Source organism: Larus michahellis, chromosome 15, assembly GCF_964199755.1.
Source record: "Larus michahellis chromosome 15, bLarMic1.1, whole genome shotgun sequence".
Taxonomy (NCBI): domain Eukaryota; kingdom Metazoa; phylum Chordata; class Aves; order Charadriiformes; family Laridae; genus Larus; species Larus michahellis.
Window position 1 is genome coordinate 790,226 of NC_133910.1, and position 25,813 is coordinate 816,038.

Genomic DNA, 25,813 nt, shown 5'->3' on the forward strand with positions numbered 1-25,813 from the left:
GAGTTAAATGCTACAGCTCAGTGCCCGAGGTCATCGCCCCCCCAAGAACCTACCAGCAAACTTCAAGATGTCTCCTCCAAAAATCAGGAACTCTGTGGACAGAGGGAAGAAAAGGCAGAGTCATGTGGACACCTTCTTCCAGAAGCCACCGAGCAAGGCCCTCTGCCTGGGGGGAGCACCGGGGCAAGGGTGCACTGTGGGGCACAGCTCAGGAAAGCACCGCTCCGGCCTCTCTCCCAGGCTCATGGTGGTCACAGCCCTTGTACCCCGCACAGCAGGCAGGGAGGCAGGGCCTCCAGATGCCACCAGACCTCAGAAAGGTGAAGGCTGGAAGGTACCTCTGGGGTCCATCTGGTCCAGCCCCGCTGCTCAAGCCCGGCTGCACAGAGCCAGCTGACCAGGACGGTGGCTGATGGTTTCCGAATAGCTCTAAGGAGGGAGACTTCACAAGCTCCCTGGGCAACCTCTGCCAGTGCTCAGTCACCCTCACAGTCGAAAAGTGTTTCCTGATGCACAGAGGGAACCTCCTGTTCCACTCTGGGCACCACTGGGGAGAACCTGGCTCTGTCCTCTTTGCACCCTCTCTTCAGGTTGTAGGCACGTTTCTAAGGTCCCCCCCGCAAGCCTTCTCTTCTCCAGGCAAACCAGGCCCAGCTCGCTCAGACTTTCCTCATAGCACAGACGCTCCAGACCCTGGAGCACTTGCTGGATGCCCTCAGCCTGCTCTGGGCCCTGACGCAGCACTGAGACGGCTGTTCACGCCAGAGGCACCGAGGTGGCTGCTGAGAAAGTGGGTGCCTCCTCGGCCGCAGCGGGGAGCAGAAAGGACCCGCGCTGGTGCTGACCCGCCAGCAGACCCTGGCTGCGCTCGCTGTTCCTCACAGAAAGCCCCAGCCCTTCCAAGGAGGCAGGACCAGGCTGCCTCCACCCTCCACCATCACGGCCCGATGCCACACAGTCCTGCAGCACGGCTCCTACCCTCCAAAATGTCGCACAGGTACTCATTGAGCGTTTGCGCCAGCTCATCAGTGCCTCTGTCCACGCCGCTCCTCTGCACGAATTTCTCGGTCAACGCAGTGAAACCTGGAACAGGGACATCCAGAAATCAGGAAATGCCCATGTGGGCCAAAAGACCTGGCAGCAGTTTCCACGATGCCCGGCCCGAGAGCCTGTAGGGGACACCTTCCCGTGCCAGCTCCGCACTGGTGGCAGCCGTGATGGACCGCCCAAGGTCACCCATCCCGCTCTCTGTGGGCATCCCAGCAGAAGACCTCAGCAGTGACAAGATGACCACTCTGTCTGAGGGGCTCCAAAGGGCCTGCTGTGTCCCCACATGGCTCATGTCCGTGGCTGCTCCTCCCTGCTCCCCCCACCTGAGATATCCGCAAAGAGCAGCACTCCGTGGACACTCTGAGCGGTGTCGTTGCTCCTGAGGGAGCTATCAGCAAGGAGCGAGGGGAGGAAAGCGACTGCTTTCTGCAGGTCCCCGTAGTGACGATTCCTCTCCCAGGCAGAAGCCATCGTCAGCGCCCTGTGGCACACGGGGTACCTCAGGAGAAGACGGCCGTGCCCAGCCGGGAGGAGGACGAGGACCTCACTGCACAGTGCAAGCTGCACACTGAGCCCGGGGCCTCTGTGTGGGGCGACTAGCCCTCCGCCTTCCCGGGGTGGTCACAGTCACCAGGCGGTGGCCTCCTCTGCAGGTCATCGCTTGCCCGGCAACTCACCTCACGCATCACAATTGGCTCGCAGTGACATCTTCCGTCTGTCACCGCCATTACCCGGTGTCCTGCTGTGAGCGACACAGCACTAACTTCTCTTGTAATGCTGGGGAAAACTGCACTTCTAGAACTCTCTTGTCTGAATTTGGGAAAATATGTACTTCATAGCCAGCTAGCCTATGTGGGATTAGCGGTCTCGGTGCTTTTAAGCCTTCCCAGGTGTAGAGATGAGGACTTGAGGCACTTGAAAACTCCCCTCTCCCGAGGGTGCCGCAGATGAGGTGGGACAGCTCCAAACGCCTGTTTTTCATGGAAGACGCTGCCGAGAGCATCGCCCGTTATTCTTTAGTCACTCTCCCACCAAAACCCAGCCATCTCCTTCCCTCGAACATGAAGGCGGGCAAGAAAAGGAGGGAGAGAATCCCAAAAAGGTGGAATTTTCAACCCATCATATCCCTGGGTGGGGTGAAAGTGGAAGAGAAGCATTAGAAAAACCTTTCTCCTGCGTCTCCGGGTTGGTTTCGATGTCGCCCCAGGGTTTCCAGACCAGCGACGCTCCCTCTTCCTCCTCTTCCAAACGGGCTGGGTCCTGGAGGTCGGGAAGCTCCGCTTGGAATTGGTTGCTGATGCTGACGTGCCTGAAAGTGTGAGGAAGAGGAAGTGAGGAAGGCGAGTGGGGAACAGCTGCGGCAGGACAGGGGGAACAGCTGCGGCAGGATAGACGCATGCGTACGTGAGGTGCTGTAATAAATACGGCCCGTATTTCCCAGGAAAGCACTAATTGCTCTCCTCTAACAACTTCTCCAGCAGCATCACGTTACCGCCACTTGAAAGGCTCCATCTCACTTCATTAAACATCCCAAGACTTGAGCTCCTGAAATGATTTCTCAGCCTTTGGCACCGGATTAATTAGTTAATGGTTTTCAGAGCGCCCTGGACACGAGCGCTTTTGAAGTGCTGTTATTGGCGAATCTAGAGCTGTCGACGCTAATAAAAAATGCACTCATTCCTCGCGTTACTCTACACTTCTCACTTTAGTATTAATAAAAACACCTGTTTTTATAACGCTTCTCTTGGAGGCCTTTGGTCCTCAAACGACTACATAGCCGCACAAAAACAAGCACAAAACTCCTCATCAGCTTTTCTGCACTGGCAGCAAATTTGCCTTTTCTGCGGCTTTGACGGGGAAGATCTGTAGCGACCCTGAACTCACCAACGTGTCTCGCCCCAGGCATGCGACTACCTGAGCAGTGAGCGGAATCAGCCAGGCAGGGTTTTCTTGCCGTGCCGCAGAAGGTGACGCTGGGAAAAGAAGAGAGGAGAAATGAGCCTGTTTGTCACACCCAGCCAAGGGGGATGAGATGGGGGACCCCCACCTCACCTCTGCCCCTCCGGAGCGGGGCTGGGACAGATCCTCCGCGCAGAGAGAAGGGGCCTGGCGCGGATTTCATCTCCAGCCCTCTTCCTCAGCCCAAAGCCACACAACTCCCTCTCTTTCTCAGCCCCAAAACCAGCCACGCCAGCCCCTTTGCCAGCCCCAGCAGCAGGAGTCCCACTCTCCGGGTCAGGCCACAAACCGGCTCCCCCTCTCTGCTTCCCCTCTCTGCTTCGCCCCCCTCTGCAGCCCCCCTGGGCGACGCTGAGGGACAGCAGACACCCCACAGCCCGGCACACCCAGGGCCCCACCGACACTTTGCGGGGAGCGCTGGCAAACTGCGGAGGGCCCGGCCCCGCGTCCCTCCGGGGCGGCACCAGCACGGCCCGAGCATCGCTTTCTTACCACCCTGACGGGCTCCATTTCTCCGCCATCGCCGGCACCGCACCCCAAACCCCCCAGGACCAAGGCACCCTGCGGGGAGCCGGGCCCAGACACCCCCCTCCCACCCGTCAATGCCCCCCCTCAGCCCTCCCAGCCCCACTCAGGGCCCTACCGGCCCCTCCACCACCCCTCGGGGCCGCCCACTCACCTTCACATGCTCCAGCTGCCTCACCACGTGCTCGCAGCGGCCCCGCGGGCCCGGCCCAACCACCCACCCCCGCCGGGCCCTGCTTTCCGCCCCGACCGCCCCGCTCCCCTTTCCAGCCGGCTGCCATTTTCCCCCGGGCCGGCCCGCCCACGACGGGCGCCCATTGGCCACCGCTGCCCCATCGCCCGCCCCCTCCTTCTTGGGTTGCACCGCTCCATTGGCCCGCTGCCACTGTCAATCTCCACATTCGACCAATGGGAGCACAGCACAGCAGTCCAACCTTTTCCTTCCCTTCCCTCCCCTTTGCTTTCTCATTTTACTTCCCTTTTTCCTTCCCCTTTTGTTTCCCCTTCCCCTTTTCCTTCCCTTCTCCTTCCTTTCCAATGAGTCAAATCATGATGAGCCTGAAATGCCATGGATTTTTCATCTCCAAAACCACTTGCAAGGACACGCAGCACAAGGGTTACAAGTGGGAACAGGATTTTACTCTCTTTTGCTCAAATCGGTTGCAGAGCAGATGCTTACAAGCACCATCGCAAAACAAGAGCTCTCACTCCAGAACAGCTGACGAGAGGTGCAGTCAGATGGGAGAAAACAGCCTTTTATTGTGGACAGACATGAGGTGCGGGAGCCCAGGAATGGCAGGGGTTCGGCTCCTGAAAGGAAATGGGCATCTACAACGAGAGTCGGAAAGCACTGATGAACCCACAAAGGCAGGACTTGGTTGCCCTTTCTTTGGGAAACAGAGTTGACAAGGAGTAGTTTGTAGCCCAGAAGAGAGAGCTCTTGCGGGCATTGCCGAGGGGATGGCTCTGGCACCGTATCCCCCATGGAAATGCCCTTAGAGGCCCCTGCGTGTGCAGAGGTGCTCAGTGCCCCTGTGCCACGCAGCAGGGCTCCATGGGGAGCCCCTGGGGAGCTGCCGTGGAGTTCTTCCCAAACCCTGCGCAGCACCGTCCCTTGCCCTCCCTTGCCAGCCCCTTGGACTGCCTTAGAGCAGTTTCCCCGGCTGGGAAAGATGGGTAGCAGAGCCTGGGACACACCTGGGCTTCTCCCTCCTCTTTTTCCGTCCCCATCTTTTGCACTCTTCCTTCTTTCCTCTTCTTGCCAGCGTTCCCTCTCCTCATCCCAGGCCTCTTCTCTCTTCCTTTTGGGTTTTCAGTTTCCTGGAGGGAGCCTGCAAAGCTTTCCATCCCCCAGTGGGTTTAGATAGGTAAAGGCAGGATCAACTGGATTCATCACGTCTTGATGGAAGCAAAGCTGACTCCTTTAACCATCTTTCCTGGGAAAGGCTCTTTAGTTCTTGTGCGCATCCTGGGGCATCTTCCGTGGTCTCTGGGGCAGTTGGAGGCAAAGCGGCGGGTGCCTAAAGCAGAAATGTTGGCGTTAGCAGGTGGCAAGGGACGCCCTACCTAAATCCAACAGAGCAAAAATATCAGGAAGAGGCAGAGCAGCTCCTTGAACTCATCGGGAACCTCCTCCTAGATGAGACGCCTTGTCCCAGGGTTTGTGGACCTGCCCTACCTTTGCCATTTCCCGTCCTCTCACCGCATCTACCCCTGCTGCTTTCTGGAGGACGAGCAGAGAGGGTGGTGCGTCCAGGAAGGCTTTGGCCTGGTGCTCTACATCACCTTCCCCAGCAGGGCCACGTTGCTCTTCCAAAGGCAAATCTGGAAAGCAAAAACTTGTGTAGCCAAGTGACTTGTGGGAAGTGGACAACACCTAAAGCAAAACCCACCCAAAGCCCTCCACCAGCTTTCTGCTCTGGCTGTGAGAACCCTCAGTCCCTCCTCCTACCTCTGGATGTGTCCCTGGCTGCTGGCGACTCCTCAGCTGAGGGACTGGAAAGGCCAGACATCTTGGCCCCAGTGGTTTTCTAAGAGGAACTCCACCAGCCCCTTCACCTGCACACGAGAGCCTTGCTTTCAGGGCAGGGGGCTGAAAAGTTGTGGAGCAGCCTTTCCCACTCCTCCCCCTTGCCTCCACGCAGAAGGCTGTGGCTGTGGGGCTGCTTTTGCAGGCAGCCAGCCCACCACCTTTTGCTCTTTTAAGCAAGTCCTGTGGTGACATGGTACCCCAGAGAGAATCGAGTCGGACAACGGGACTCATTTCCGAAACAGCCTCATAGACACCTGGGCCAAAGAGCATGGCATTGAGTGGGTATATCACATCCCCTGTCACGCACCAGCCGCCGGGAAGCTAGAACGATACAATGGATCGTTAAAAACTACACCGAGAGCAATGGGTGGTGGGACTTTAAAACATTGGGATACACATCTAGCAAAAGCTACCTGGCTAGTTAACACCAGGGGATCTACCAATGGGGCTGGCCCTGCCCAATCAAAACTTCCACGTACCGTAGAAGGGGATGAAGTCCCCGTAGTGCACATGAAGAATACGCTAGGGAAGACAGTCTGGGTTAGTCCTGCCTCGGGCAAAGGCAAACCCATCCGTGGGATTGCTTTTGCCCAAGGACCTGGGTGCACTTGGTGCGTGATGTGGCAGCATGGGGAAGTCCGACGTATACCTCATGGGGATCTGATTTTGGATGAGAATAGCCAATGAATCAAATTGTGTGCTGTTAATTGCTAAGTAACACTCTCACTGTATGTGCTCATTACTATAATTGCTATCAGTTGTACTACGAGTAAGGCACAGGGGTGATGGGATAAGAACTGACCTCAGCAGCTGGCGCCCAGCAACTTCCTCAAGATCTACATCTTCAGCCCACGGATTGTGTGCATGAGCCACACCGGGTGCACCAGTCACAACCTCCGAAAATACAGCATGCAACAGACCAGCACCACCCAGCATCTCACCTGCCCTGAGAGACTGTTCTAACAGGTGGAGCCCAAAGCCATGGATTAAAAGAACTCAACGGACGCTTTGGAGGGATGGCCCATAAACTAAGGGCATTATATCCGCATGAATATATATGTGTGTATATATATATATGACAGGGGAGAGTGGTGGCAATTCATTGGAACCTGTAAGATCCGGGCATGGCATAGATGGTATGGAATAAGGGGTGGATAATGTCCTGGTTCCGGCGGGGATAGGGTTAATTTTTCCTGGTATTCCATGCCATGTGAGCCATGCCCACCCTGAGCTGCCCGGGGAGGGGGCAGGAAGTCACCGTTCGGAGCAGGCTGGGGCGTCCCGGGTCCGGTCGGGGAGCGGCGGGGAGCGGCGGTTCCGTGATCGTGTTTGTATATTCCTCTGTCCGTGTGATTGTTGTTGTTTGCTTGTTCCCTTTGCCGTTCTGTTAAACTGCCTTTGTCTCAACCCAAGAGTCCTGTATTGGGAAGGCCCGAGCGAGCGGCACATGGTTCTTTGTTGCCGTCTGAGGCCAAACCACAACATTCAGGTTTCATCACTACTGTGTTATCCTGAAGAACACTTCTAGAACACTGTTAGCATCATATAACGGTTAATATCATACAGCTCGGAATTAAGTCTTCTCACCCAGGGTCGAATTTCCTTGGGGTACACATTGAGCTTCCCCATTCTCCAGCATCACCCACCAAGTACCTCCAGGTCCTTGAGCAAAAACAGTCCCACGAATGGGTTTGCCCTTGCCTGAGGCAGGAAAAACCCAAACAGTTTTCCCTAACCTATTCCTTTCATGCTGTTCTCCTGTCCCGTAGGGATAGAAGAGACTCTTTAGAGACCCAATTCAACAGTCCCATAAAAACAAAGAATGTTTCCACATTAATTGAGATATATATATACTTTTCTATGTATATATATCTATACCTTGGTAGATCATAATTTCTCTTGGAAGTTATACCGTTCTCTTCTTTATACCTTATTATATTCTTACCATGGGTAAGAATGCCTTACCTATGATCCTAAGTAACAAACCAAAACCCGCTACTTATTGACTGCCCTCTGTGTTGTGCTCTGGTTCTGTAATGAAACGGTTGGTACTAACTACGAATTCCTGTGGAGGAGGAGAACGTAGTGTGCGGCAAACAAACCATCCAGCACTGTGCCGAGAATCAGAAAGCCCAAACCCGAGGGCTGAAGGATGAGTATGTGATGATACATGCATAAATACGCGTGTTGTGTTCCTTGGGTTTTTTTCCTTCATTACTTCATTGGTAAGTAATGAAGTACTCTCCTCTACCTGTCCCCGAATGTCAGCAGAGGAGACTGTATTTCTTTCTTGCTAATTGCCTTTGGCGTGAAGTCGGCAACCTTGTATTTGAGATTCTGTGTGGGATGTTCCGGGTCAGTCTCACCTCGAGGACAAAAAGCCCAATGTTTGTATCTAGGACCAAAAACAACGGAGAAGATACTCTCCTCGTCATGTCGCGTTTTTAAAAAATGAGTGTTTTTCCTTCAGAAGCCAAACAGGTGGGGATGGGTCAGCTGAGACCCATTTTTTGAAATGTCAAGTCACCAAGCATGTGGTAGCTACAAATTGGAACCACAGAGAGCTTCTCATCATTGCTTTGAGCAATGCAGTAACTTTCACAGCTTCACAGGGAGACACTCAAGAGTACTTGAAAGACTGGAAATTTAATTTCACTTGGTGCAGTGGAGGCTCAGTAAAATGAAAAACAGGGTTTAAGCCAGCAAATCTACAAGCACAGGTCACTCGCCGAGGCAAACAGCTCCGGTGCTGGCACGTTGGCAGCAGAGCCGGGCAACGGTGGCGAAAAGGGGCTTTTTCCGAGTTTTTCTGAGGCCGGGAGAAGACCGGGCAGTGGCAGGGACCCGCAGGGAGCCCGCAGCTGACAGCTGATGCGAGAGCGTCTGACGAGGCCGGGGCGGAGCCTGCAGCAGCCGCGGCAGGTTTAAAGGAGGCGTAACCGCCACCAACGGTCACTGGCTGAGGCAAGTGAGCCTGCAGCAGCAGCGGCCAGCCCCCAGCCCCTTCAAAGGCGGCCCAAGGGAGTGCGGTGAACAGGGCGGGCAGGCAGGGCATGGCGCGTCAGTTCGCGTGGAAGGGCGCAGGACGCTCGGGGGGGAAGGTCAGCCATGGTCTCCAACTGAAGGACGCAGCTTCCCGCATCTGCTGCACCTGCCAGAGCAGACGTGGCCGTACCAACTGAGCTCCCCTGGAAGCACGCAGCCCCCCAGGTCGCCGGCTGCAGAGAGTGCCTTAATCTCCCAGGGCTGGTGGGTGGTAGAAGAGGTGACAGCTGCGTGAGGTGCCACCAGGGGGATGATCTGCTCAGCCTGGCAGCAGAGCTGAAAGAGGAAACAGAAGGGCTGCGGAGCATCAGGGAGAGTGAGAAAGGAATGGATTGGTGGAAGCAGACTCTGACCTCCCTGAGTCAAAAACCAGAGGAGCCCCCAAAAAAACCCCGAGCTGAAGGAGATCTGGTCCCTTCGCCCTGCCACTGAAGGCAGTGGCCAAAAGGAGGCCAGTGAATGGAGGCTAGTCCCTACGAGGGGAGGGAAGCGAACTCCCTCCTTGCCCACATCCCCCAACCAGGTGCCTCTGCACAACAGGTATGAGGCTCTTGAGGAGGGAGGCCAGCCCATGGATGGCATGGAAGATGGTTTGGCTACACCAGAAGAGATGCCGGGACCAGCAAGGCCTACCCCCAGTTTAAAAACTGCCTCTGCAAGGGAGAAGAGGCGGGTTATAGTAGTAGGCCCAATATGCCGCGCAGACCCTCTTGACAGGGAGGTATGCTGCCTCCCCGGGGCCGGGGTCAGGGACGTCACTTGAAAACTTCCCAGCCTGGTTAAATCTGGCTAGGGGCATCAAGGATAACAAGAAAAACTCCTATGAGTACGTCACGGGTACAGGCAAGACTAGGGAAGGTGTGGGCCCTCTCAGGAAGCACACAGGAGACCTGGTCACCCAGGACACGGAGAAGGCTGAGATGCTGAATGACTTTCTCGCCTCGGCCTTCACCAGCAAGGGCTCCACCCACACCACCCAAGTTGCAGGATACAAAAGCAGGGTCTATGAGAATGAAGAAGCGCCCACTGTAGGAGAAGATCGGGTTCAGGACCATCTGAGGAACCTGAAGGTGCATAAGTCCACGGGACCAGATGAAATCCATCCACGGGTCCTGAGGGAGCTGTCAGATGAAGTCGCCAAGCCTCTTTCCATTATATTTGAGAAGTCGTGGCAGCCTGGTGAAGTTCCTGCTGATTGGAAAAGGGGAAACAGAACGCCCATTTTCAAAAAGGGAAAAAAGGAAGACCCAGGGAACTACAGGCCGGTCAGTCTCACCTCTGTGCCTGGCAAGGTCATGGAGCAGATCCTCCTGGAAACGCTACTAAGGCACATGGGAAATAGGGAGGTGATTGGTGACAGCCAACACGGCTTCACCAAAGGCAAACTCTGCCTGACATTGGCAAATGTCTTACTCTTTGGTGTCTTTGGTGAAATTACAATAGAAACTGTGGCGGCTCTCTGTCAGTGAACGGACTTATTTCAGAGATAACTCACATAATATGTGTGCTTATTTTTGAACTTCAGTACCAATGTACCTTGACAGAAGAGGCTTGAAACACAAGGAAGTGCCTTCCTTCCCCGATTCTTTCAAAACACGCTGGATTCTTTCAAAACTGCTTGCGATGGGAAGTGGCTAATTGTACTAATATTGACTCCTCCATCCAACAAAGAAGGAACTGCAACATGCCATTACAAATTCTACTTTTGTAGCCCTCCAAAACACTGTCAAGTTGCTTTACAAATGCTAATCAATGTCTCCTGAAGTCTAGTAGATTGAAACGCTCTGGCGATACCACTTGACTTGGTCATTGCAGAGTTGTATGGCGGAGAACAGAACTCCAGAGTTTTCATAAGAACCATTTTATTTGGAAAACAAATATACAGCTCTGGTGACAGAAGAAGTCGGTAAAGTTGTCCTGAATGGTCCCTGTTTAAGAAAACCATCTGCCACGCTAACTGCACCTGCAACAGCACCTGCAACGACAGCACCTGCAACGTGGTCTCCATCTGCGTTTCCATCTTCAATTTTATCTGCATCCGCACCGGCATCCCCAAAGATGCCTTCCTCTGAAATGGTACCTGCATCAGCAACGCTCCCTCTGTCTGCAAGGGCATCTGCAATGCTCTCTGCACTCCGGTTTTGTCTACATCTGCAGTGGCGCACGAAAGGGTATCTGGTGTGGCATCTGTCTCTCCCATGGCATCTCCGTCTGCAGTTGCATCTGAAAGACTACCTGGTTTCTGCAAGGGCGTCTGCAGCGGTATCTGTGTCTGCCACGGCCTCTACAACGGCATCTGCACCTGCAACGGAATGGGCGGTGGTATCTCTGATGGTATCAGTACGGGTGTCCCTGCCTGTATTGGTGCCGGCGTCTGTGAAGGTCTCTGTACGGTGCCTGTGTGCCCAATTGTACCTGTGTCTGCGTCTGTGCTGGCATCTGTCTGTGTCCTAAGTCTGTGCGTGGCGGGAGTTCTGCTGTCCAACAGGAGTCCAACGCCCTGTCCGTGTTGGCCTTCATGCGCGCTGCCAGGCGGGAGAACCTCCGTCCGCTGGAAGTGCCCTCCAGGCTGAAGAGGCGCTCCAGTAAGGAAAGGCAGCAGCTCTGCTGCAGCAGCCAGGCCAGCCTCTTCATCCTGCTGCACGAGAGAAACTGCTGGGCCCAGAGGCTCTCGCTGTACAGCGCTAAATCAGACAGGGCTGGGGGAAAGCAGGGCGGCGGACAAACCAGTCGCACCTCCTGGGAGGAAAGGGAGCTGATGGAGAGGAAGGGGGCAAACAAAGCAGTGCCGCCAGGGGAAGCTGACCGCTCGAGAGGGCGCGTTGGCGCTACAGCGCCCGGGGGCCCAAGCAAAGCTGGGAACCGGCAAGAAAAGGGTTATCGCCCTCTGAGCTTCCTCGCTCTCACACCTCACCCCCACCCACTGCTCCTTCCCCTGCCCCTCGTCAGCCTCTACTCCCTGTTTGCAGCTCTCTGTCCCCAGCCACCACCAAGGCCCTGCCGCCGTCGACGCGTGCCGGCAGGCACAGCCCCGGCTGTGAGCTGCTTTTTACCCAGGGGGGAAGGAGCATGCAGGGGGGAGGGAGTGTGGGGCTCTGTCGTTCCCCATTCCACCCGCACATCGCTCCTTAACCCCTTGGTCCTGTAAGGGCCGTGCGTCAGGTCACGTGTGGCCTCAAGCCCAGGCAGGTCTGGGACCAGGTAGGAAATGGCTCTTCCTCCCCTGGGTTCTCAGTTCTGCTCCTTACCGGCCCTTCTGCAGAAGGCAGGCTGCTCTTCTCACGTAAGCGACACAAGGCAACTTTTCCACCTGAGCCTTGACAAAGGCGCCAAGGAAGGTCTCGGGGAAGTTCCTTCTGAGCAAGCTCAAAGCCTCCCTCATCATTTTCTCTGCCAGCTGAAGGCGTTGCATACACCAGCAAACCTGCAGAGGAAAAGGGAAACACCCTGATCTGCTCGAGTCGGCCAAGAGACTGCCGGAGTCTGCCGGTGGCTTGTGATGCCAGGGATAGCCCCTGCAGCCGGGGAAAGCATCCAGCTCCATCCCCCAGGACATCCCTCCAGACCTCCCCATCTCTTTACCTCCCCTTTGAGGCTGAAGAAGGTGGCCTCTTCAAAGCAGGCTATCGCAGTGGCTTTCATCTTCCTCAGGACCTCCGCTTCGTTCAGCTTCATGAGGGCCTTTGCGCAAGCACAGAGAGAGCAGGCGAGCGTGATGCAGAGCCCATGGCCGGCCTCGTCCTCCCCTGTTGCCTCTGGCATCTGTCTTAAGAGGGCCCGTTTCTCCCCCTGCTGATGCCCGCCCCAACACAGTCACGCCGGCTCAGAGCACAGGCACCAGTGCTCCTTCAGATCCCCTCCCTGCTAATTCCCCTCCTGCTATGGGCACGGTGGCCTGTGTCTCCGTCCACAGAAGAGGCAAGCCGGAGGAAGAAGTCAGGCTCTGACCCCAGCATGTCCCTTCCAAGGCCCCGTCAAGGCATGCCCTATTGCAGCGGTGAAGTTGTCCTGCCCAGAGCCAGCTGACTGAGAGGACTCCGTGCACGGTGGGCACTGGCGAGCGAGGCAACTCACCATGTAGCTGTTGGAGACGTGCAGGTAGGCAGCAGCACACTCCAGAAGGTAGTAAAAGGCTCGGTCGGCATCGCCCATTGCCACGTAGTGGCGAGCCAAAGGCACAAGCACCGATTCCACGATGGCTCGGCATTCACACCAGTGTGTGCCGTTGTGCTGCCTGTCGGTCTCGTCGGGCAGCTCAGTTGTCTGTTTGCCCTCTGGCAGAAGCCGCTCCGCCACACTAGTCAGAGCACCGTTCCCAGGGGAAGAAGAGAGCAAAGAATGCACAGGCATCACCTACACTGGTCTTTTGCCCCACAGAGAGGCCATCAAAAGCCCTTTGTTCAAAAGGGAGCGCGAGCCCACGGGCAGGCATGACTCCTACAGCTGCTTTGTAGCCAGGGAGAAGAAGACAAGCTGGGCTTTCTGTCACCTCCCCCAGGCAAACCACCCGGCTCCCTTGTGGTGGCTTTTCGCCTGCAGATTTTGTAGCGCTCCTCTCGAGGAACTGGAAAGCAAGGCCTGCTCCAGCGTAGTGTGACCATCACTAGGAGCCCACGGGCTTCCTCCAGCACTGTCTCACCTCCGTGGCCATCTCTTCCCAGCTCCCACCTCACAGAAAGCCTCTTCCTTAAGCTAGAGTCACAACCGGCAGGCAAATGCCAGCGCTTCCTTGGTCTCCTCTGGAGACCCCTGAGGCCCCTGCCTTTACAGAGAATCAAACCCTTGTCTGCTCACCCGGTTTCCGCCTCCGTGAAAGCCTGCTGCTCTGCGGCATCTGCAAAGAAAACAGGGGGTTAGACACCTCCTCGCCTGCCCCAGGGGAAGAGCTGCTCTCGCTCTCCCACTGGGCTTCAAGGACCCTTGCGAGGGTGCCGACACGCTGAGCAAAGTCTGCGGTGGTTGTCCTCAGCTCCTGGGCTCGTCCCCGGCAGACCTCCTCCCAGCCGATCCCCAGCATACACCCCTGGGCTCCTGGAGGGCCCGGGCTGTGGAGCACGGTGCACAGCGTACCCCCAGTGGCGTGGGTCCTATCCTGCTTCAGCTCTTCTCCAGCCAGCACCAAGGCCTCCCAGCTGCATGAGTCGCCTCCGTCGGCAGGGTCCCGACAGCTGCCTCCGTCCTGGCTGCTGGTGACGGCGAAGTGGTGGAAGGCGACAAACTCCCCTTGGCCGCAGCTCCTGCATTTGTGCGCGTGCTGCTCCAGGAAGGCGGCACACTTGCCGTGCAAGGCGACTCGCTGCCTCTCGGGCCACAGCTCGTACGCAGCCTTCTGCAGCAGCGGGACGCAGAAGGCCAAGACGCCAGGCTGCTGCTCCTCGGTCCTCGTGCTGGGAGAGGGCCTCTGCACACCTGCAAGGCAAAGGGCCTCGGCATCAGCCCCAGCTCAGGGCCGTCGCAGCCGGGGCACGAGAGTCATGCCTTGGCGTGCACCCTTGCCAGCCAACCAGCACTGCTGCACACCGAGCCTTGCAGCACGGGGCAAAAGGGCCCAGCTTGCCTTGCTGACGCTAGCCCAGCCCCGCGGACACAGCGCTCAGCTGCGCTCCAGGCAGGAGCTGGGCATGTCACCACCAGCCCAAGCAAGCCCCGTCCAGCACTTTCTCCCTGCTCTTGGCAAGGCAGTCCCCAGCCTCCTGAGCTTCCTCCTGCACCACAGGGGAGTCAAAGCTGAATAAAAGCCCGTCAAGGGCCCCGGGGCAACCTGGAGAGCATCTTTGATCAGGTGGCTGGGAGAGGATGTCAGGGGCTCCACACGCCCTCCCGTGCCTGTGCTACGAGCAGCACTCGGGATGGCACTTGGTGGGAACCTCCCTCCAGCGCAAAGCTAGCGGGCTTTGAGACTGACCCGTAAGGTCTTTGAACAACCCATCGCAAAGAGCCGTGCCTGCCTGAGCCCCAGCCACCCCTCACAGCAGGGGAAGCGCACCATGCCCTGGGGAGCCCTGCCGGGACACAGCTGGGAGCTCCCTTGTCCACCTGCCCGCTACCACTTACTGCTCTCCACCTGCGAAGAGGTGGCTGGCCCCTCGGTAGGATCTTGCACATCTTCTGGCACCTCTGTGTTTTTCAGCCACCTCAGGATGTTGTCGCCCACCAGCTCGTCCAACAAGGAATTCATATGGGTCCTGAGGCCAGTGGGAAGGATGTGCAACAGGAGCTGGGTGGTAAACACCGGCCCGATGATGGCTGCAAACTTCACAACCATCCGCGTCAGCGGCTGCATCCGATCCAGCTGAGTCAGCGCAATCTCTGTCAAGAAGAAACAACACGTCTCTCTTGCCTCTTCCCCATGCTGAGGCTGGAGAGGCTGGAAAGTTTCAACCCATGAGATGGGGTAGACTTTGGCCTCCTCTCCTTGCGGCTGCACCTACTGGGCAATCGCAACCCAGGGTAGGCATCTTCAAACTGGCTCCGCTCCTGATGGAATCGCAGGCCATGAGGCCTGGGGAAAAGCCAGATGCTCAAACAAATGCTCCCCCACCGAGGGCAGGGAGGGCAGGACCCAGCAGGTATGCGCATCCCATGATGTGCCCTACCAGATCTGGAGTAGGCTTTTGCCCAACAGCACACACAGAGAACTTTCCCCACATCACAGGTGGACACAGAGCTCCCCACAACGCTTGCCTTAACTTGGCCAGACAATACTATTCCTTTCTCTTGGTTTTCTTTTTTTTTTTTTTTTTTTTTGGACAAAGCCACTTCACAGCAGGAATACTTTAGCATGATGTCTCTTCACAGTTCATAACAAATGTCTATGGCCAGAGAGGAGGGACACTCATTGAAAGCTCCCCCATCCAGCTCCCCTGGCTACAGGAGGATTTCCATGCCGATCCGCAGAAAACAAAAAACCAAAACAAAACGAAAAAAAAGAAGAAAAAAGAGAAGGATTTGGTTTGGATTAAGTGCCTTGAGACCAGCATTAGCTGGGGAACTTAAAAAGAGAACAGCAACACAGATGCTGCGTCAAAGTTGGGACAGAGGCAAGTCAAAGCCTTTTCCCAGCAAAGTATTTGTTTTGGTGAGAAAAGGGAGCCATTTCAGTGTTGCACGGATAACCTTTTCTCTCCTACCTGCTGACGGAGAGCAGCCAGCAGGCTCACAGGAGGGGAAAGCGGCTGCCTGCAGCCCCAGGCCTGTTTCTGGTGGGACCGGAGCCGCCTTCCCAGCAGAGCCCCCACGCTGAGAGGGTGACTCTGCAGCACACGGATGCCCGGCCTCCCTCCAGCCCCTGCCCCGGGAAGGAGCCCCAGCACAGCCGACAGCCGGCAGAGCGGCGCTCGGCTCCTTACCTTTCAAGGGGATGGGCAGCGCGGTGTTCTCCAGGGTCACGCCTGGCCTGAGGAGGCAGACCCTCCCGTCATTCCGCGCCTCGGAGCTCCAGGTTGCTGCGAGGGATGAAGCCTCGGCTGCAGATGCTGGGCGGAGCAAGAGAGCACCGATAAGGCAGTTCGCAAAGCGACTCGCAGCTCGCGAGCGCTTCACGATTCACTTGGGATGGGACAAGTCGCCCCTGACATGGTCCAGTGCCTGCCCTGAATGTGGTGGTCATGAAGCAGAGCAAAACAGTTCCCACCAGTTCCCAGCCAGGGAAACTGCTGGTGCTAATGCAAGACGTGGCCTCAGTCCTGGCTCTTCCCAAGGCCGCGGCACTCTGGCTGGCATTGCTCTCTCGGATGGCATTACCACCGTTTTCTTCCGTTACCGGCACTCTTGTGGGGATTTATGGTTTGGCATTCAAGTTTCCTGGGCTCGTCCCTCACCTCAAGCTGGGGTTTGTTCTCAAGTGAGCTAGCCTTTGGCCAAGCTAAACTGCATGCCCATTGGAATGCCTAAGAAACACCACAAGCACATGTGCTTCGGAAGGATTTCCCCTGTGTTTTAGCCCCACAACCCCCGCCCCAAGAATGTAGGTCCCTCCGAGCCACCAGAACTCACTGCCCCTGCTTTGCCTGTCCCAACAGCAAGGCGCACAGGAGCCCACACCTCCGCCAGACCAAGATCTGACTCTGCCCAGAGCCATGGGGGAACAACGGGGCAAGACTCTGCTGTGGAGAACACGCCACAGCAACTCACTAGTCGCAGCCAAGGTGCTTACTGATCAGGCTCTCCCAGTTGTCCTTTGCTTTTCCAGACTGCCTCCGGGTGCAGAACTGGAGCATGTCGTTGGCACGAAGGCAGCGCAGCAGCTCCTCGCAGTAATATGGGATCCCTGAGCTGGTTCGGATCAGGAACCTGCACAGGAGCAGACCCGTCGGGGACCAGCACAAGGAAAGTAAGGTGAAACACAGTTCAGCTGGGCGGCCAGTCACTCAGGCATACCAGGGTAGCCAGCATCTTCATCACAGCTACGCCTCACTTTGGAAAGGGATCGTCCTCCCACTGCCTTGGGATTTTGTGCCCCCTGAACCCTCCAGCCTTTGCCGAAGTCCACGGGAAAAGAATTGCGGACAATGCCCAAAGCGCAGAGCAGCGAGCCCTGCCTTTCTTCTCCTCAGGAGCCTGGAGAGGATGGACCTCTGCCCCGGGGAACCTCCCCCACAGCCCAGCCACCCAGACCAAGGCCTTTTCTGTTCACACCCAGACACAGCTGGGCTCAGGACTCTTCCTCCCTTCCTCCCTGTGCGGCAGCCAAGGCTGACACCTCCCAGGCTGGGTGTCTCGGGAGTTGCCCGCTCTCAGCGCGCACCCACCAGGGTGAGGCATAACAAGCCGCCCACGCCTGGCACTCGCTAGAGTCCGGGATGCTTCTAGCGGCCCTGCGCTCCCTTGCCTGGGGGCCTGATTCCCTACCACGGTCAGCAGAGGTTCAGGCCCTCAGGAAGAGCTCCCCTGCCTCCAACTTACCTCACCAGATCCCTGGGGATGCTGACCACTCCGAGGTCCTTGCAGACTTTCTGCATCACAACTGAAGCTTTCAGCTTGTCCAGATGAAGATAAGTGATTTTCTGGGACGTGGCGTTGTCTGCTGCGGCTTTGCGAAAGCTCTCGGTTATCTCGTAGCCTGGGGCTAAGCTCATGACCATGAAGAGGGAGACCTTCTGGAGCACGGGTGACATGATGAACCAGGAGTCAGGGTCGATGAAATGGGCATTGTCGATGACAAATATGCCAAAATCTCCTGTAAGGGTCTGAAAAAAAGCAGGTTGCTCTGAGGGGAATCCAGTGGATTCTCAGCTGTCTTGCAGGGGACGAGATTTAGCCTCCGTCTCTTGAGAGGATGCTCTGAAGTCTCTCCCCAGCCACTTTCCCGCTCGGAAGCTTACTGACTCTTTGAGACTGGAGGGTCATACCTAACATCACTTGCCCTGCAGAAGGAGGGAGCTCGGGCAAGGGAACCCAGAAGACATTGTTCCTCCTCCAGGGCACACTTTACGGGAGGAAAGTCCTCGGGTGTGTTTGTGGGGCTGCGGGGGGAAGTGGGGGGGCGAGGGCTTTCTCGGGCTCTGACGGGCCATGACCCAGGTGCGCAGTCATCCTGCCTGCTCACACCTCAGTGGTACAGAGCCCGCAGACGGCAGGGTTTTTCCTTCTCTGACCCAGGGGGAAGGAAGGAGAAATGCTCACCTTCTCCAGCACTTTCACCCGAGTCGAGTGCAATTCCAGTTGTCTTTGAGTTTCATCCATCTCGCGAACATTGTCCGAAATGGGGAACTGGCCAGAAAAGCAGAGTCAGGGAGAAACACGGCTCCGGGGCTCGGCACACCTACCCAGCACGCAAGACCGCAGAGCCCACCGTCTCTGACAGCCTCAGCACCTCACCTCTGCCCAGCACAGGGGCAGGGAGCCGCAGCGGGGACTCCACCCAGAGCCTAAAGCAAAGGCCCTCTGCTGAGGGTCTCTGCAGAGCTGGGGCTTGGGCTGAGCCGGTTCTCTGGCTGTGGGAATCGTGGGCTGGCTGGGGCAGACCCCTCGCACAGCGGTGACCTCGGCACGAGGTCAGGAACAGCCTCTCTCCAGTGCCACTTCCAGGGTGCCGAACAAGGCACCGGGCACTGCGGATGCGGCGCAGGACACCAGCCCCACAGACAGGGAGCCCCCCGGGCCCAGGCATGGCAAATGCACACTGTGACCCCCGCAATGCCCACCCCGGAGCTAAGGCACTCCCAGCAGCGTGCCCACTCAAGGTCAGACCCAGACAAGCTCAGGAGAAGGCCTTCTCAACGTCCACAGGGGCCTCTGGCTCTCACCTTGACACCGAAAATGTCATTGAGGAGGCAGTAGCTGCTCTCTTCGATTGTCCCTTGCAGCTTTGTCTTCAGCACGCGCTGCCTGTCGCCGCGCGATTCACAGTCCTGGAGGCCCAGGGCCCTGGCCATCAGCATGTGGATGGCAGAGAAGGGCTGCCTCGTGTCGATCTCCAGCAGTTCCAGGGCAACCACCCTGCGGTGCAAAAGCAAAAGGCACTGAGATTCCCCACAGCCCCAGCCTTCTAAGACAAGAGGGGCGGAGGTGCCCTTTGGGGGGAGCTCTTCAGCCCCCCATCTCCAAGCGCTTCCCACAGAAGGCCAAGCTTTTCCCTCCTCGTACGAGAAAGGGCACAGAGGGGCAGTTGCTGCCAAGCCAGCGGGAGAGCCGGGTCCAGAGCCTGTGTCTCTGCAGCGCCGGCCTAGGTCTCCCTACGTGCCCCCTGCAGAGGAACTCACGGGGCTGAGAGGCAAGAATGGAGCAAGTGGTGGGTTTGCCTTTGGGCTCCAGACCTTATCGGTCTGCCTGCCAGAGCACAGACCCCCGTGCTCCTCCTGGGAAACACGCCGAGGGCGAGCAGGGCTTCTGAGACAGGCAGCCCTGCTGTCTCTGGGGTCTGGAGTGGGATGAAAAGCACTGAGCTTGGGCTCTTTCCTTCTATCTGCGCCTGACCCAGGGGTGAAGGAGGAAAGGCCGTGGCTCCAGAAGCCACCTCCAACTCCCCAAAGAGGCAGAGGCGGGAGCGGAGCACGCAGGTGCTCCCAGGCAGTGTCTCCAGGAGGCTCTGTCGGGAGGCTGCAGTCCAAGGGCCAGGTACCCTGGCAGAGGGGCTGGAGCGTTCCACGGCTGTCAGGGGATGGGCAGGGGCAGTGTCCCAAAGCTACAGGTGGAAAACCTGTACCTGTGGCCAGCATCCTGGCCTAGAGAGGCCAGTTCAGCAAGTAAGTGGCTCTTTCCACAGCCCATCGTGCCCTCAACCGCCAGGATGTTCCTTTGGCCTGAATCCCTATAGGCGTTCAAGCAGCTGACAAAGAGGTCAGTCTCCTGCTTCCGACCTGCGAAGACAAACCAGAGAACGAGCTGCTGGGGGCGTGCTGAAAAGCAAAGAGCCGTCCCTTTTGCGGGCACCCTCCACCGCAGCTTCCCTCCCCGCTACCACATCGGCCAGCCTGCCGGCACCCAGGCCTCCTTCCCACCTGCTCGTCCACGCTTGGGCACCTCTGCCTTCCTCAGAGCAGTCACGGGGCCACCTGCTTGCCTGCCCCGCAGCGCAGCCCCCTCGCCCTCTCCCCTATCCCACAGGCACGGAGATTCTGACGGCCCCATGCGACTCCCCGCAGCGATCCAGCACGAGACTGTAAGGGATGACTGCAGCCGGTTCAGGCAGCTGCGTCCCAAACAGACTCAAAGCATCTCCTCGCTGTGCCGTGAGCTGCACAGCACCTCCCAGTAGCTAAGGCAGCGTCGTCAGTCCCGTTCTGGTTTGGTCCGGGCTACAGTTAATTTTATTCAGCAATAGCCTGTACAGGTCTATGTTTTGTATTTGTGACCAAACACCGCTGTTGATAACACAACCATGTTTTAGTTATGGCTGAAGAGCGCCTGCGCAGCGTCGAGGCCTTTTCCATTGCTCATGCTGCCCCGCTGGCGAACAGTCTGGGGGTGCACAAGAAGCTGGGAGGCGGCACAGCCGCCACAGCCACCACAGCTGACCCCAACTGCCCAAAGGCCTATTCCAGACCATACAACGCCGTGCTCAGCAAGAAAATCCGGCGGAAAGGAGGAAGGGGGGACGTTCGGAGTGATGGCATTTGTCTTCCCAAGTCACTGTCACACGTGATGAAACCTTGCTTTCCTCGAAATGGCAAGACGCCTGCCCACCCATGGGAAGCAGTGAATGAATGCCTGATTTTGCTTTGGGCGTGTGTGCAGCTTTTGCTTTCCCTATTAAGCTGTCTGTGTCTCAGCGCACCAGTGCTCTCACTTTAACCCTTCCGATTCTCTTCCCCATCCCACTGTGGGGAGCGAGTGGCTCTGTGGGGCTGAGCTGCCAAGCGGGGTTAACCCACAACAGGGCCCAAAACATTCGGCAAGACCCCGAGTGAATACAGGCATCCCCTGCCTCCTGACATTGCCGTGTCTTCGCCCAGATGCTGCCAAGAAAGCAGCTCTGAGGAGTACAAGGAGGAGAACCCACCGTCAAAACTCTCCATCGATTTGGCAGAAGGAAATCTCTTTCCTGACCCCAAAGACAGGGATCAGTTTAGCCCCCAGGCTGTGAGCAGCTCCACAGTTGAAAGCAACCTTCCTACCAGGTCTGGAAGACAGCAGGGAGCAGCAGGCGCCCCACCTCGTTTTCCACCCAAAGATATCAAGCAAGCAGAGACCAAGACAGGCGGCGCTTTCTTAGGGCTGCTGCAGGCAACACCATCCCTGGTAAAAGCCTCTCCCTTCCCAGCAAGGCACTAAAAGTTACCAAGGGGAAGAACCTGGGCTTCAGAAGAGCAAGGCGTTCTCCACCTACCCAGCAAGGGGACGTACTCCGACCTCTTCTTGGTAAGACCCACGCCAAAGATGCTAGAAGCAGGGGAAAAGACAACACAAGTCAATGAGACGGTGAGAAGCCAGGGGACCTAGAGAAGCAGCCTGGCGTGGTAGGGAAGGAGGTGCTCCTCGGGTACCGGCTTTTCTCTGGAGCAGGCTGTTATCCCCTGCACTCTTTCCCAGCCAAAGTTCAAGCTGACACGCTACGACAGCTTCAAGCGTAAAGAAGCCCAGCGGCCACGGTGGGACAGGAGAACATATCAAGAGTCCATCCCCAGAGGCCAAACACAGAGAAACAGGAGAAGACACGTGAAAGAAGCCAGGGCGTGCTGTTGGCTGGGAGACAGCTTTACCACTTTGGCCAAGAACACCAAGCGTCTTTGAAAGGGGGACTTGTGTCCCTGAAGGGCTTGGGATGCCAAGCACCTGGCACCTTTGGCTCAAGTCTTCCCGCAGTCTCAAAGAGACGGCAGTGGTAACCTTCAAACCGTCCTCTAAAGGGAAGGTGAAATCCTGGCCCAGAAGAGCTGAGATTTCTGCAGGAAGACCTGAGGAAGAGTGTCCCGATGGTCCACGTTTCCCCATGGGGACCAGACTGGCCCAAAGCTTCCTGCTCAGAGCAGCTGGGACAGAAAACTCCTTGGGTCAGCATTCCCAGGGCACGTGGTGGAGCAAGCACAGCAGGGAAAGCACAGCCCAAAGCCCTTTAGACCCAGCCCACAAGGCCAGGTTGTGTCTACCAAGACAGACAAACCTTCCCCATCCCTCTGGTTTCACTCCCGCTCTCTCAGCAGCTGGAGACAGCAGGGGAGAGGGGCAAAAAGCCTGCCATGCCAGGGCTTCCGACCGTCTCAGAGGACACTCACCTCTCCTCGGTGACCCCCACGTATTGATAGACAGGGCCAGGCTGCCTGAGGCCTTTCATCTCTCTCTCCGGCAGCTCCTTGAAGTAGAAAGCGGGCAGCCGGGAGGCGGCGTAGGTCACTGCATCACAGGACACCAGCCCAGGGTAGTGCACCATCATCCGGGCAGCCAAGTTCACCTTCTGGCCAAGGACTGCCAGAGAGAGAGCACGCGTTAGAGAGAGAGAGCATGCGTCGGTGTGGCCCGTGCCGCCAGCCCCGCGGCACCCTTCCAGGCCAATACCTGTGTATTCGTGTCTCAGCGGGTGGCCAGTGACTCCGCAGAACATCGTCCCTCTGGTAACTGCCACAGACATTGTCCTGGCACACAGAGAAACAGCAGGGCTTGAGCAGCGCCCCAGGCGCAGTCCTGCCCGCCTGGCTTCATCCCTTCCCACACCTCCCCTCGGTGCCAGCCTGGGCCACCGGCTGTGCTGCCCTGCCAGCGTGGGTCTCGGGGATGTGGAGAGCTCAGGGGTGCAACATCTGCAGGTTGCAAGGGACAAGGGGCAGGGGCAGAGCACGTGCAGGGCCACAGCCCTCTTGTGAGCAAAGAGAGAGGGAAGAAGGCGCCCGCCATGTCACCGCCTGGCGATGACAGCCACTTGGGATCAGGTGGCTGGGCCCCATCCCCGTTCATGGGGCAGTGGCCCAGAAGGGCCGGCCTCTGGCCCTCACGAGGGCTCTTTCCAGCGCGGTGGCCAGCAGAGTGTGCTTGGAGGGACTCCGTCTGGCTGCCGTGGGCTGAGCCCAGGGGTTGCCTGCACCTCTCAGGGCACTGCCTCCTTCCTGCCAGGGACAAGGGAGAGCAAGCTAGAAGGCACATCTCTTTCTGTGAAGCCCCCTTGCGCCGTCCCAGGCAGCATGCACCCCGCCGACCCCCGCCACACACTCACTCTCTTTCCTCGAGCATGGTGGAGCACGAGTTGAAGATCTCCAGAGCACTCTGCAGGGCGTGAAGGCTCTCGCAGGGCAGCTTGTTTCCAGGGAGTCCCAGCACGCAGAGGAACGTGCAGCCCTGCCCAGGACAGATGTGGAACATGTTGCTACAGCGCCTAAGAGGGAGTCTCTCCCTCGCGCTCACTGCCCACCCTCTGGCGCTGGGGGAGGCCACCGTTCCCCCCCACTCACTTTATCACACAGGAGGACTTTGTTGATGTGGCCCTTGTGAGGAGAGAGGATTTCTAGCATCACCCTGCTGGCCTCCTTGAGGACGGTGCTGAGATGCACCGAGCTGGTACCTGCAGCAAGCTGCAGCTGGACAAAGATGCAGGTGACTGGCCGTAGCTCAGAGAGGAGATCCATGGGCAGTCCTGCATCGAGCTGGAAGACAAGAGCACGACGGCTTCACCAGCCTGCTCTCCCGGGCTCTTACTGCCCACACCAGTACCGAGGGAGCGCAGGCGTGCTGGCGATAGCGGGTAATAGCAGAGGAAGGGATAAATCCTCCTCTCGGTGCAAAAGGGCGGGCAGGCCGCCCAGCCTGCGGCAGGCAGACGCCGAGTCATAACACAAATGACAAAGGAGAGAAGGCTGCTCCGCTAACACGCCATCTGGGGACCGGTACGGACATGAGGGGAGACCCTCAGGGATGCTCCAGGGACTTCAGGGGAATCTCCCCTTTATCCCACCGTCGTGTCCGCGGCACACCCAGAACCATAGCCACGGAAAAGACAGAGGGACAGGAGTCCTCCTCCTGCCACCCATGTCTCTCTGAGGACAACGCAGACAATGGTGCAGCACCGGTGCCCCTGGGCTCAGTTTCCCTGCGTTGTCATCGCAGGGCGCATTTTCTTTGATTGGTCTGTTCCCGTAAGAGCTCCACCTCTGCAAGGCACCACTTCTTCTGCCCTCCGAAAATGCAGCCCCCAGCAGCGGTGGCCTTGCCGTACCTTCCCGAGAGCAGCGACTGGTATGTACTTCCTAAGCACATCCTTGGCGTTCAGGTCACTGGGCAAGAGAAGAGTAGGCCTCATGGCACCTGAGGAGAGAAAAGGCAGGTGGTCGCTGGGTGGACGGGACTACGAGCTGTTGCAAAGCAGGGCCTGGCCCTGGAAGTGGGGGAGAAAGAGTCTTCTGCGCTTGCTCATGTTGCCACCTCCAGATGCTGAGGGCAGAGCTCTCCCCTGGAAGGAGGAGGCGGCAGCAGCCACCGCCCTGGGAGGCCCAACAGCCTGAGTGCTAACGGACAGAGGGAAGAGGGAGGAGGTGGTTCCTCTCTGGCCCCTGAAGCAGCAAAGCCCCACCTTTCGGGACAATCACAGAGCAAGGGGAAGTGGGCACTCACCTTCCCTTTTTGAGCGGTGTCTCACTGGGTCTTGTACGAGCTTGCGTAAGGCGTCTTGGCATTCGGACCAAGGCATCGGATCCATGCCCGTCACCTGAAGACACACAGAATGAAAGCACTGCCACTGGCCTCCCCAGGACTCCCAGGGGACAGAGCCTGCCCTCCACCGTCACTGCCCAGAGAAGGGGAGAAGTAGCCCACCTGGCTGGATGGGACAGCAGTGCTTCCTCAGAAGCACCGGAGCTGGACAGCCATTCTCCAAGCATGCCCATCTCCAAGCAACCACAGCTCCATGGCCCACAGAGGACATTGCTGCTGGGGCTCAAACCCTCCCAGCGCCTCCTGACCCCTCAAAGCAAGAAAGCCCAGCCCACGGTTACCCTTGAGATGGAAGGACAAGACCTTCCCCTGCCTGCCCGCTTTCCCACCTACAACTCTCTCCACATTCATCTCCTCAGCCTTCCAACACCTCCCTCCTTCATGGCCAGGCCCAGGCCCTCAGAATGGCTCTCGAGGCCAACCCATCCACCTGCCTGCACAGCTCTTGTGCCTGCGAGATGCTTGATCCTCAGCCGGTGCTGCTCACAGAGCTCCCAGCAGGTGGCCGAGAGGACAACTTCACCTGCACCCGCAACCTCTTCGGCGTCACGAACTTCAGCCAGGCACGGGCCAAAAACGCAGAAGTGTTGCCAGCTCTCATCTCCGAAAACCGGGAGGCTCATGGTCCCTGCAGAGATCCCTGGGGAGAAGGAGAAGCAGAACTGACACAGGGAACATTTGGAACTCCACAGCCCCCAGCATCTCGGCTGCTCAGAAGCTCCTCTGAAGCCCAGCGGGGAGAGGGGCGTTACGGAGGGGTAAAGCATCCTCCCTCCTCCTCGGGGAGACGCTGACACGATTCCCTAAAACAGGCGTCTAGAAATAGACGAACCGAGTTGACATTGAGAATGTGTTGAGTGCGCCAGGCGTCATCCCCAGCTGCCTGCCCCAGAAGCCCAGCAAACCAGAAGCACCCTGTGGCATGGCAGAGTGCCACACAGCTGCGTCTGGCACAGCGCCCGTACCTATCTTCAGTTGGATCTTCTGCCCCACATCTGTGTCACGTCTTCCGTACTTCTTCTGGATCTGCTGGCTACAGTGCAGCACCAGGCTGATGGTCCTGGCCACCTCCTGGGGTGGTGTTCTCCACAGCACCAGCACAGCATCTCCTGGGGAAAGGGAGGG

The 25,813-nt window shown here is 57.7% G+C and overlaps 3 protein-coding genes across 3 annotated transcripts; all 3 read right to left on the reverse strand.

Annotated features, from left to right (window-relative positions):
• Nucleotides 1-10,104: 10,104 nt before the first annotated feature.
• Nucleotides 10,105-12,870, reverse strand: LOC141751675 (adenylate cyclase type 10-like). The gene is made up of 5 exons (XM_074608826.1): nt 12,686-12,870; nt 12,194-12,292; nt 11,860-12,035; nt 11,027-11,249; nt 10,105-10,913 (listed from the first exon to the last, which is right to left on the reverse strand). Exons 1-5 carry the CDS (start codon nt 12,761-12,763, stop codon nt 10,896-10,898), a joined length of 594 nt encoding a protein of 197 aa, XP_074464927.1. The 5' UTR covers nt 12,764-12,870; the 3' UTR covers nt 10,105-10,895.
• Nucleotides 12,871-12,941: 71 nt separating this feature from the next.
• LOC141751772 (adenylate cyclase type 10-like) lies at nt 12,942-20,126 on the reverse strand. The gene is made up of 8 exons (XM_074609137.1): nt 19,758-20,126; nt 18,859-19,051; nt 18,236-18,322; nt 17,516-17,799; nt 16,767-16,903; nt 15,961-16,086; nt 14,666-14,920; nt 12,942-14,020 (listed from the first exon to the last, which is right to left on the reverse strand). The coding sequence occupies exons 1-8, from the start codon at nt 19,820-19,822 to the stop codon at nt 13,386-13,388; spliced, it is 1,782 nt and encodes a 593-aa protein (XP_074465238.1). The 5' UTR covers nt 19,823-20,126; the 3' UTR covers nt 12,942-13,385.
• A 361-nt stretch (nt 20,127-20,487) lies between these two features.
• On the reverse strand, nt 20,488-25,249 carry LOC141751773 (adenylate cyclase type 10-like). The gene is made up of 7 exons (XM_074609138.1): nt 25,123-25,249; nt 24,590-24,683; nt 24,195-24,283; nt 23,434-23,625; nt 23,199-23,320; nt 22,531-22,623; nt 20,488-20,512 (listed from the first exon to the last, which is right to left on the reverse strand). The coding sequence occupies exons 2-7, from the start codon at nt 24,672-24,674 to the stop codon at nt 20,488-20,490; spliced, it is 606 nt and encodes a 201-aa protein (XP_074465239.1). The 5' UTR covers nt 24,675-24,683; nt 25,123-25,249.
• Between the last annotated feature and the right edge of the window lie 564 nt (nt 25,250-25,813).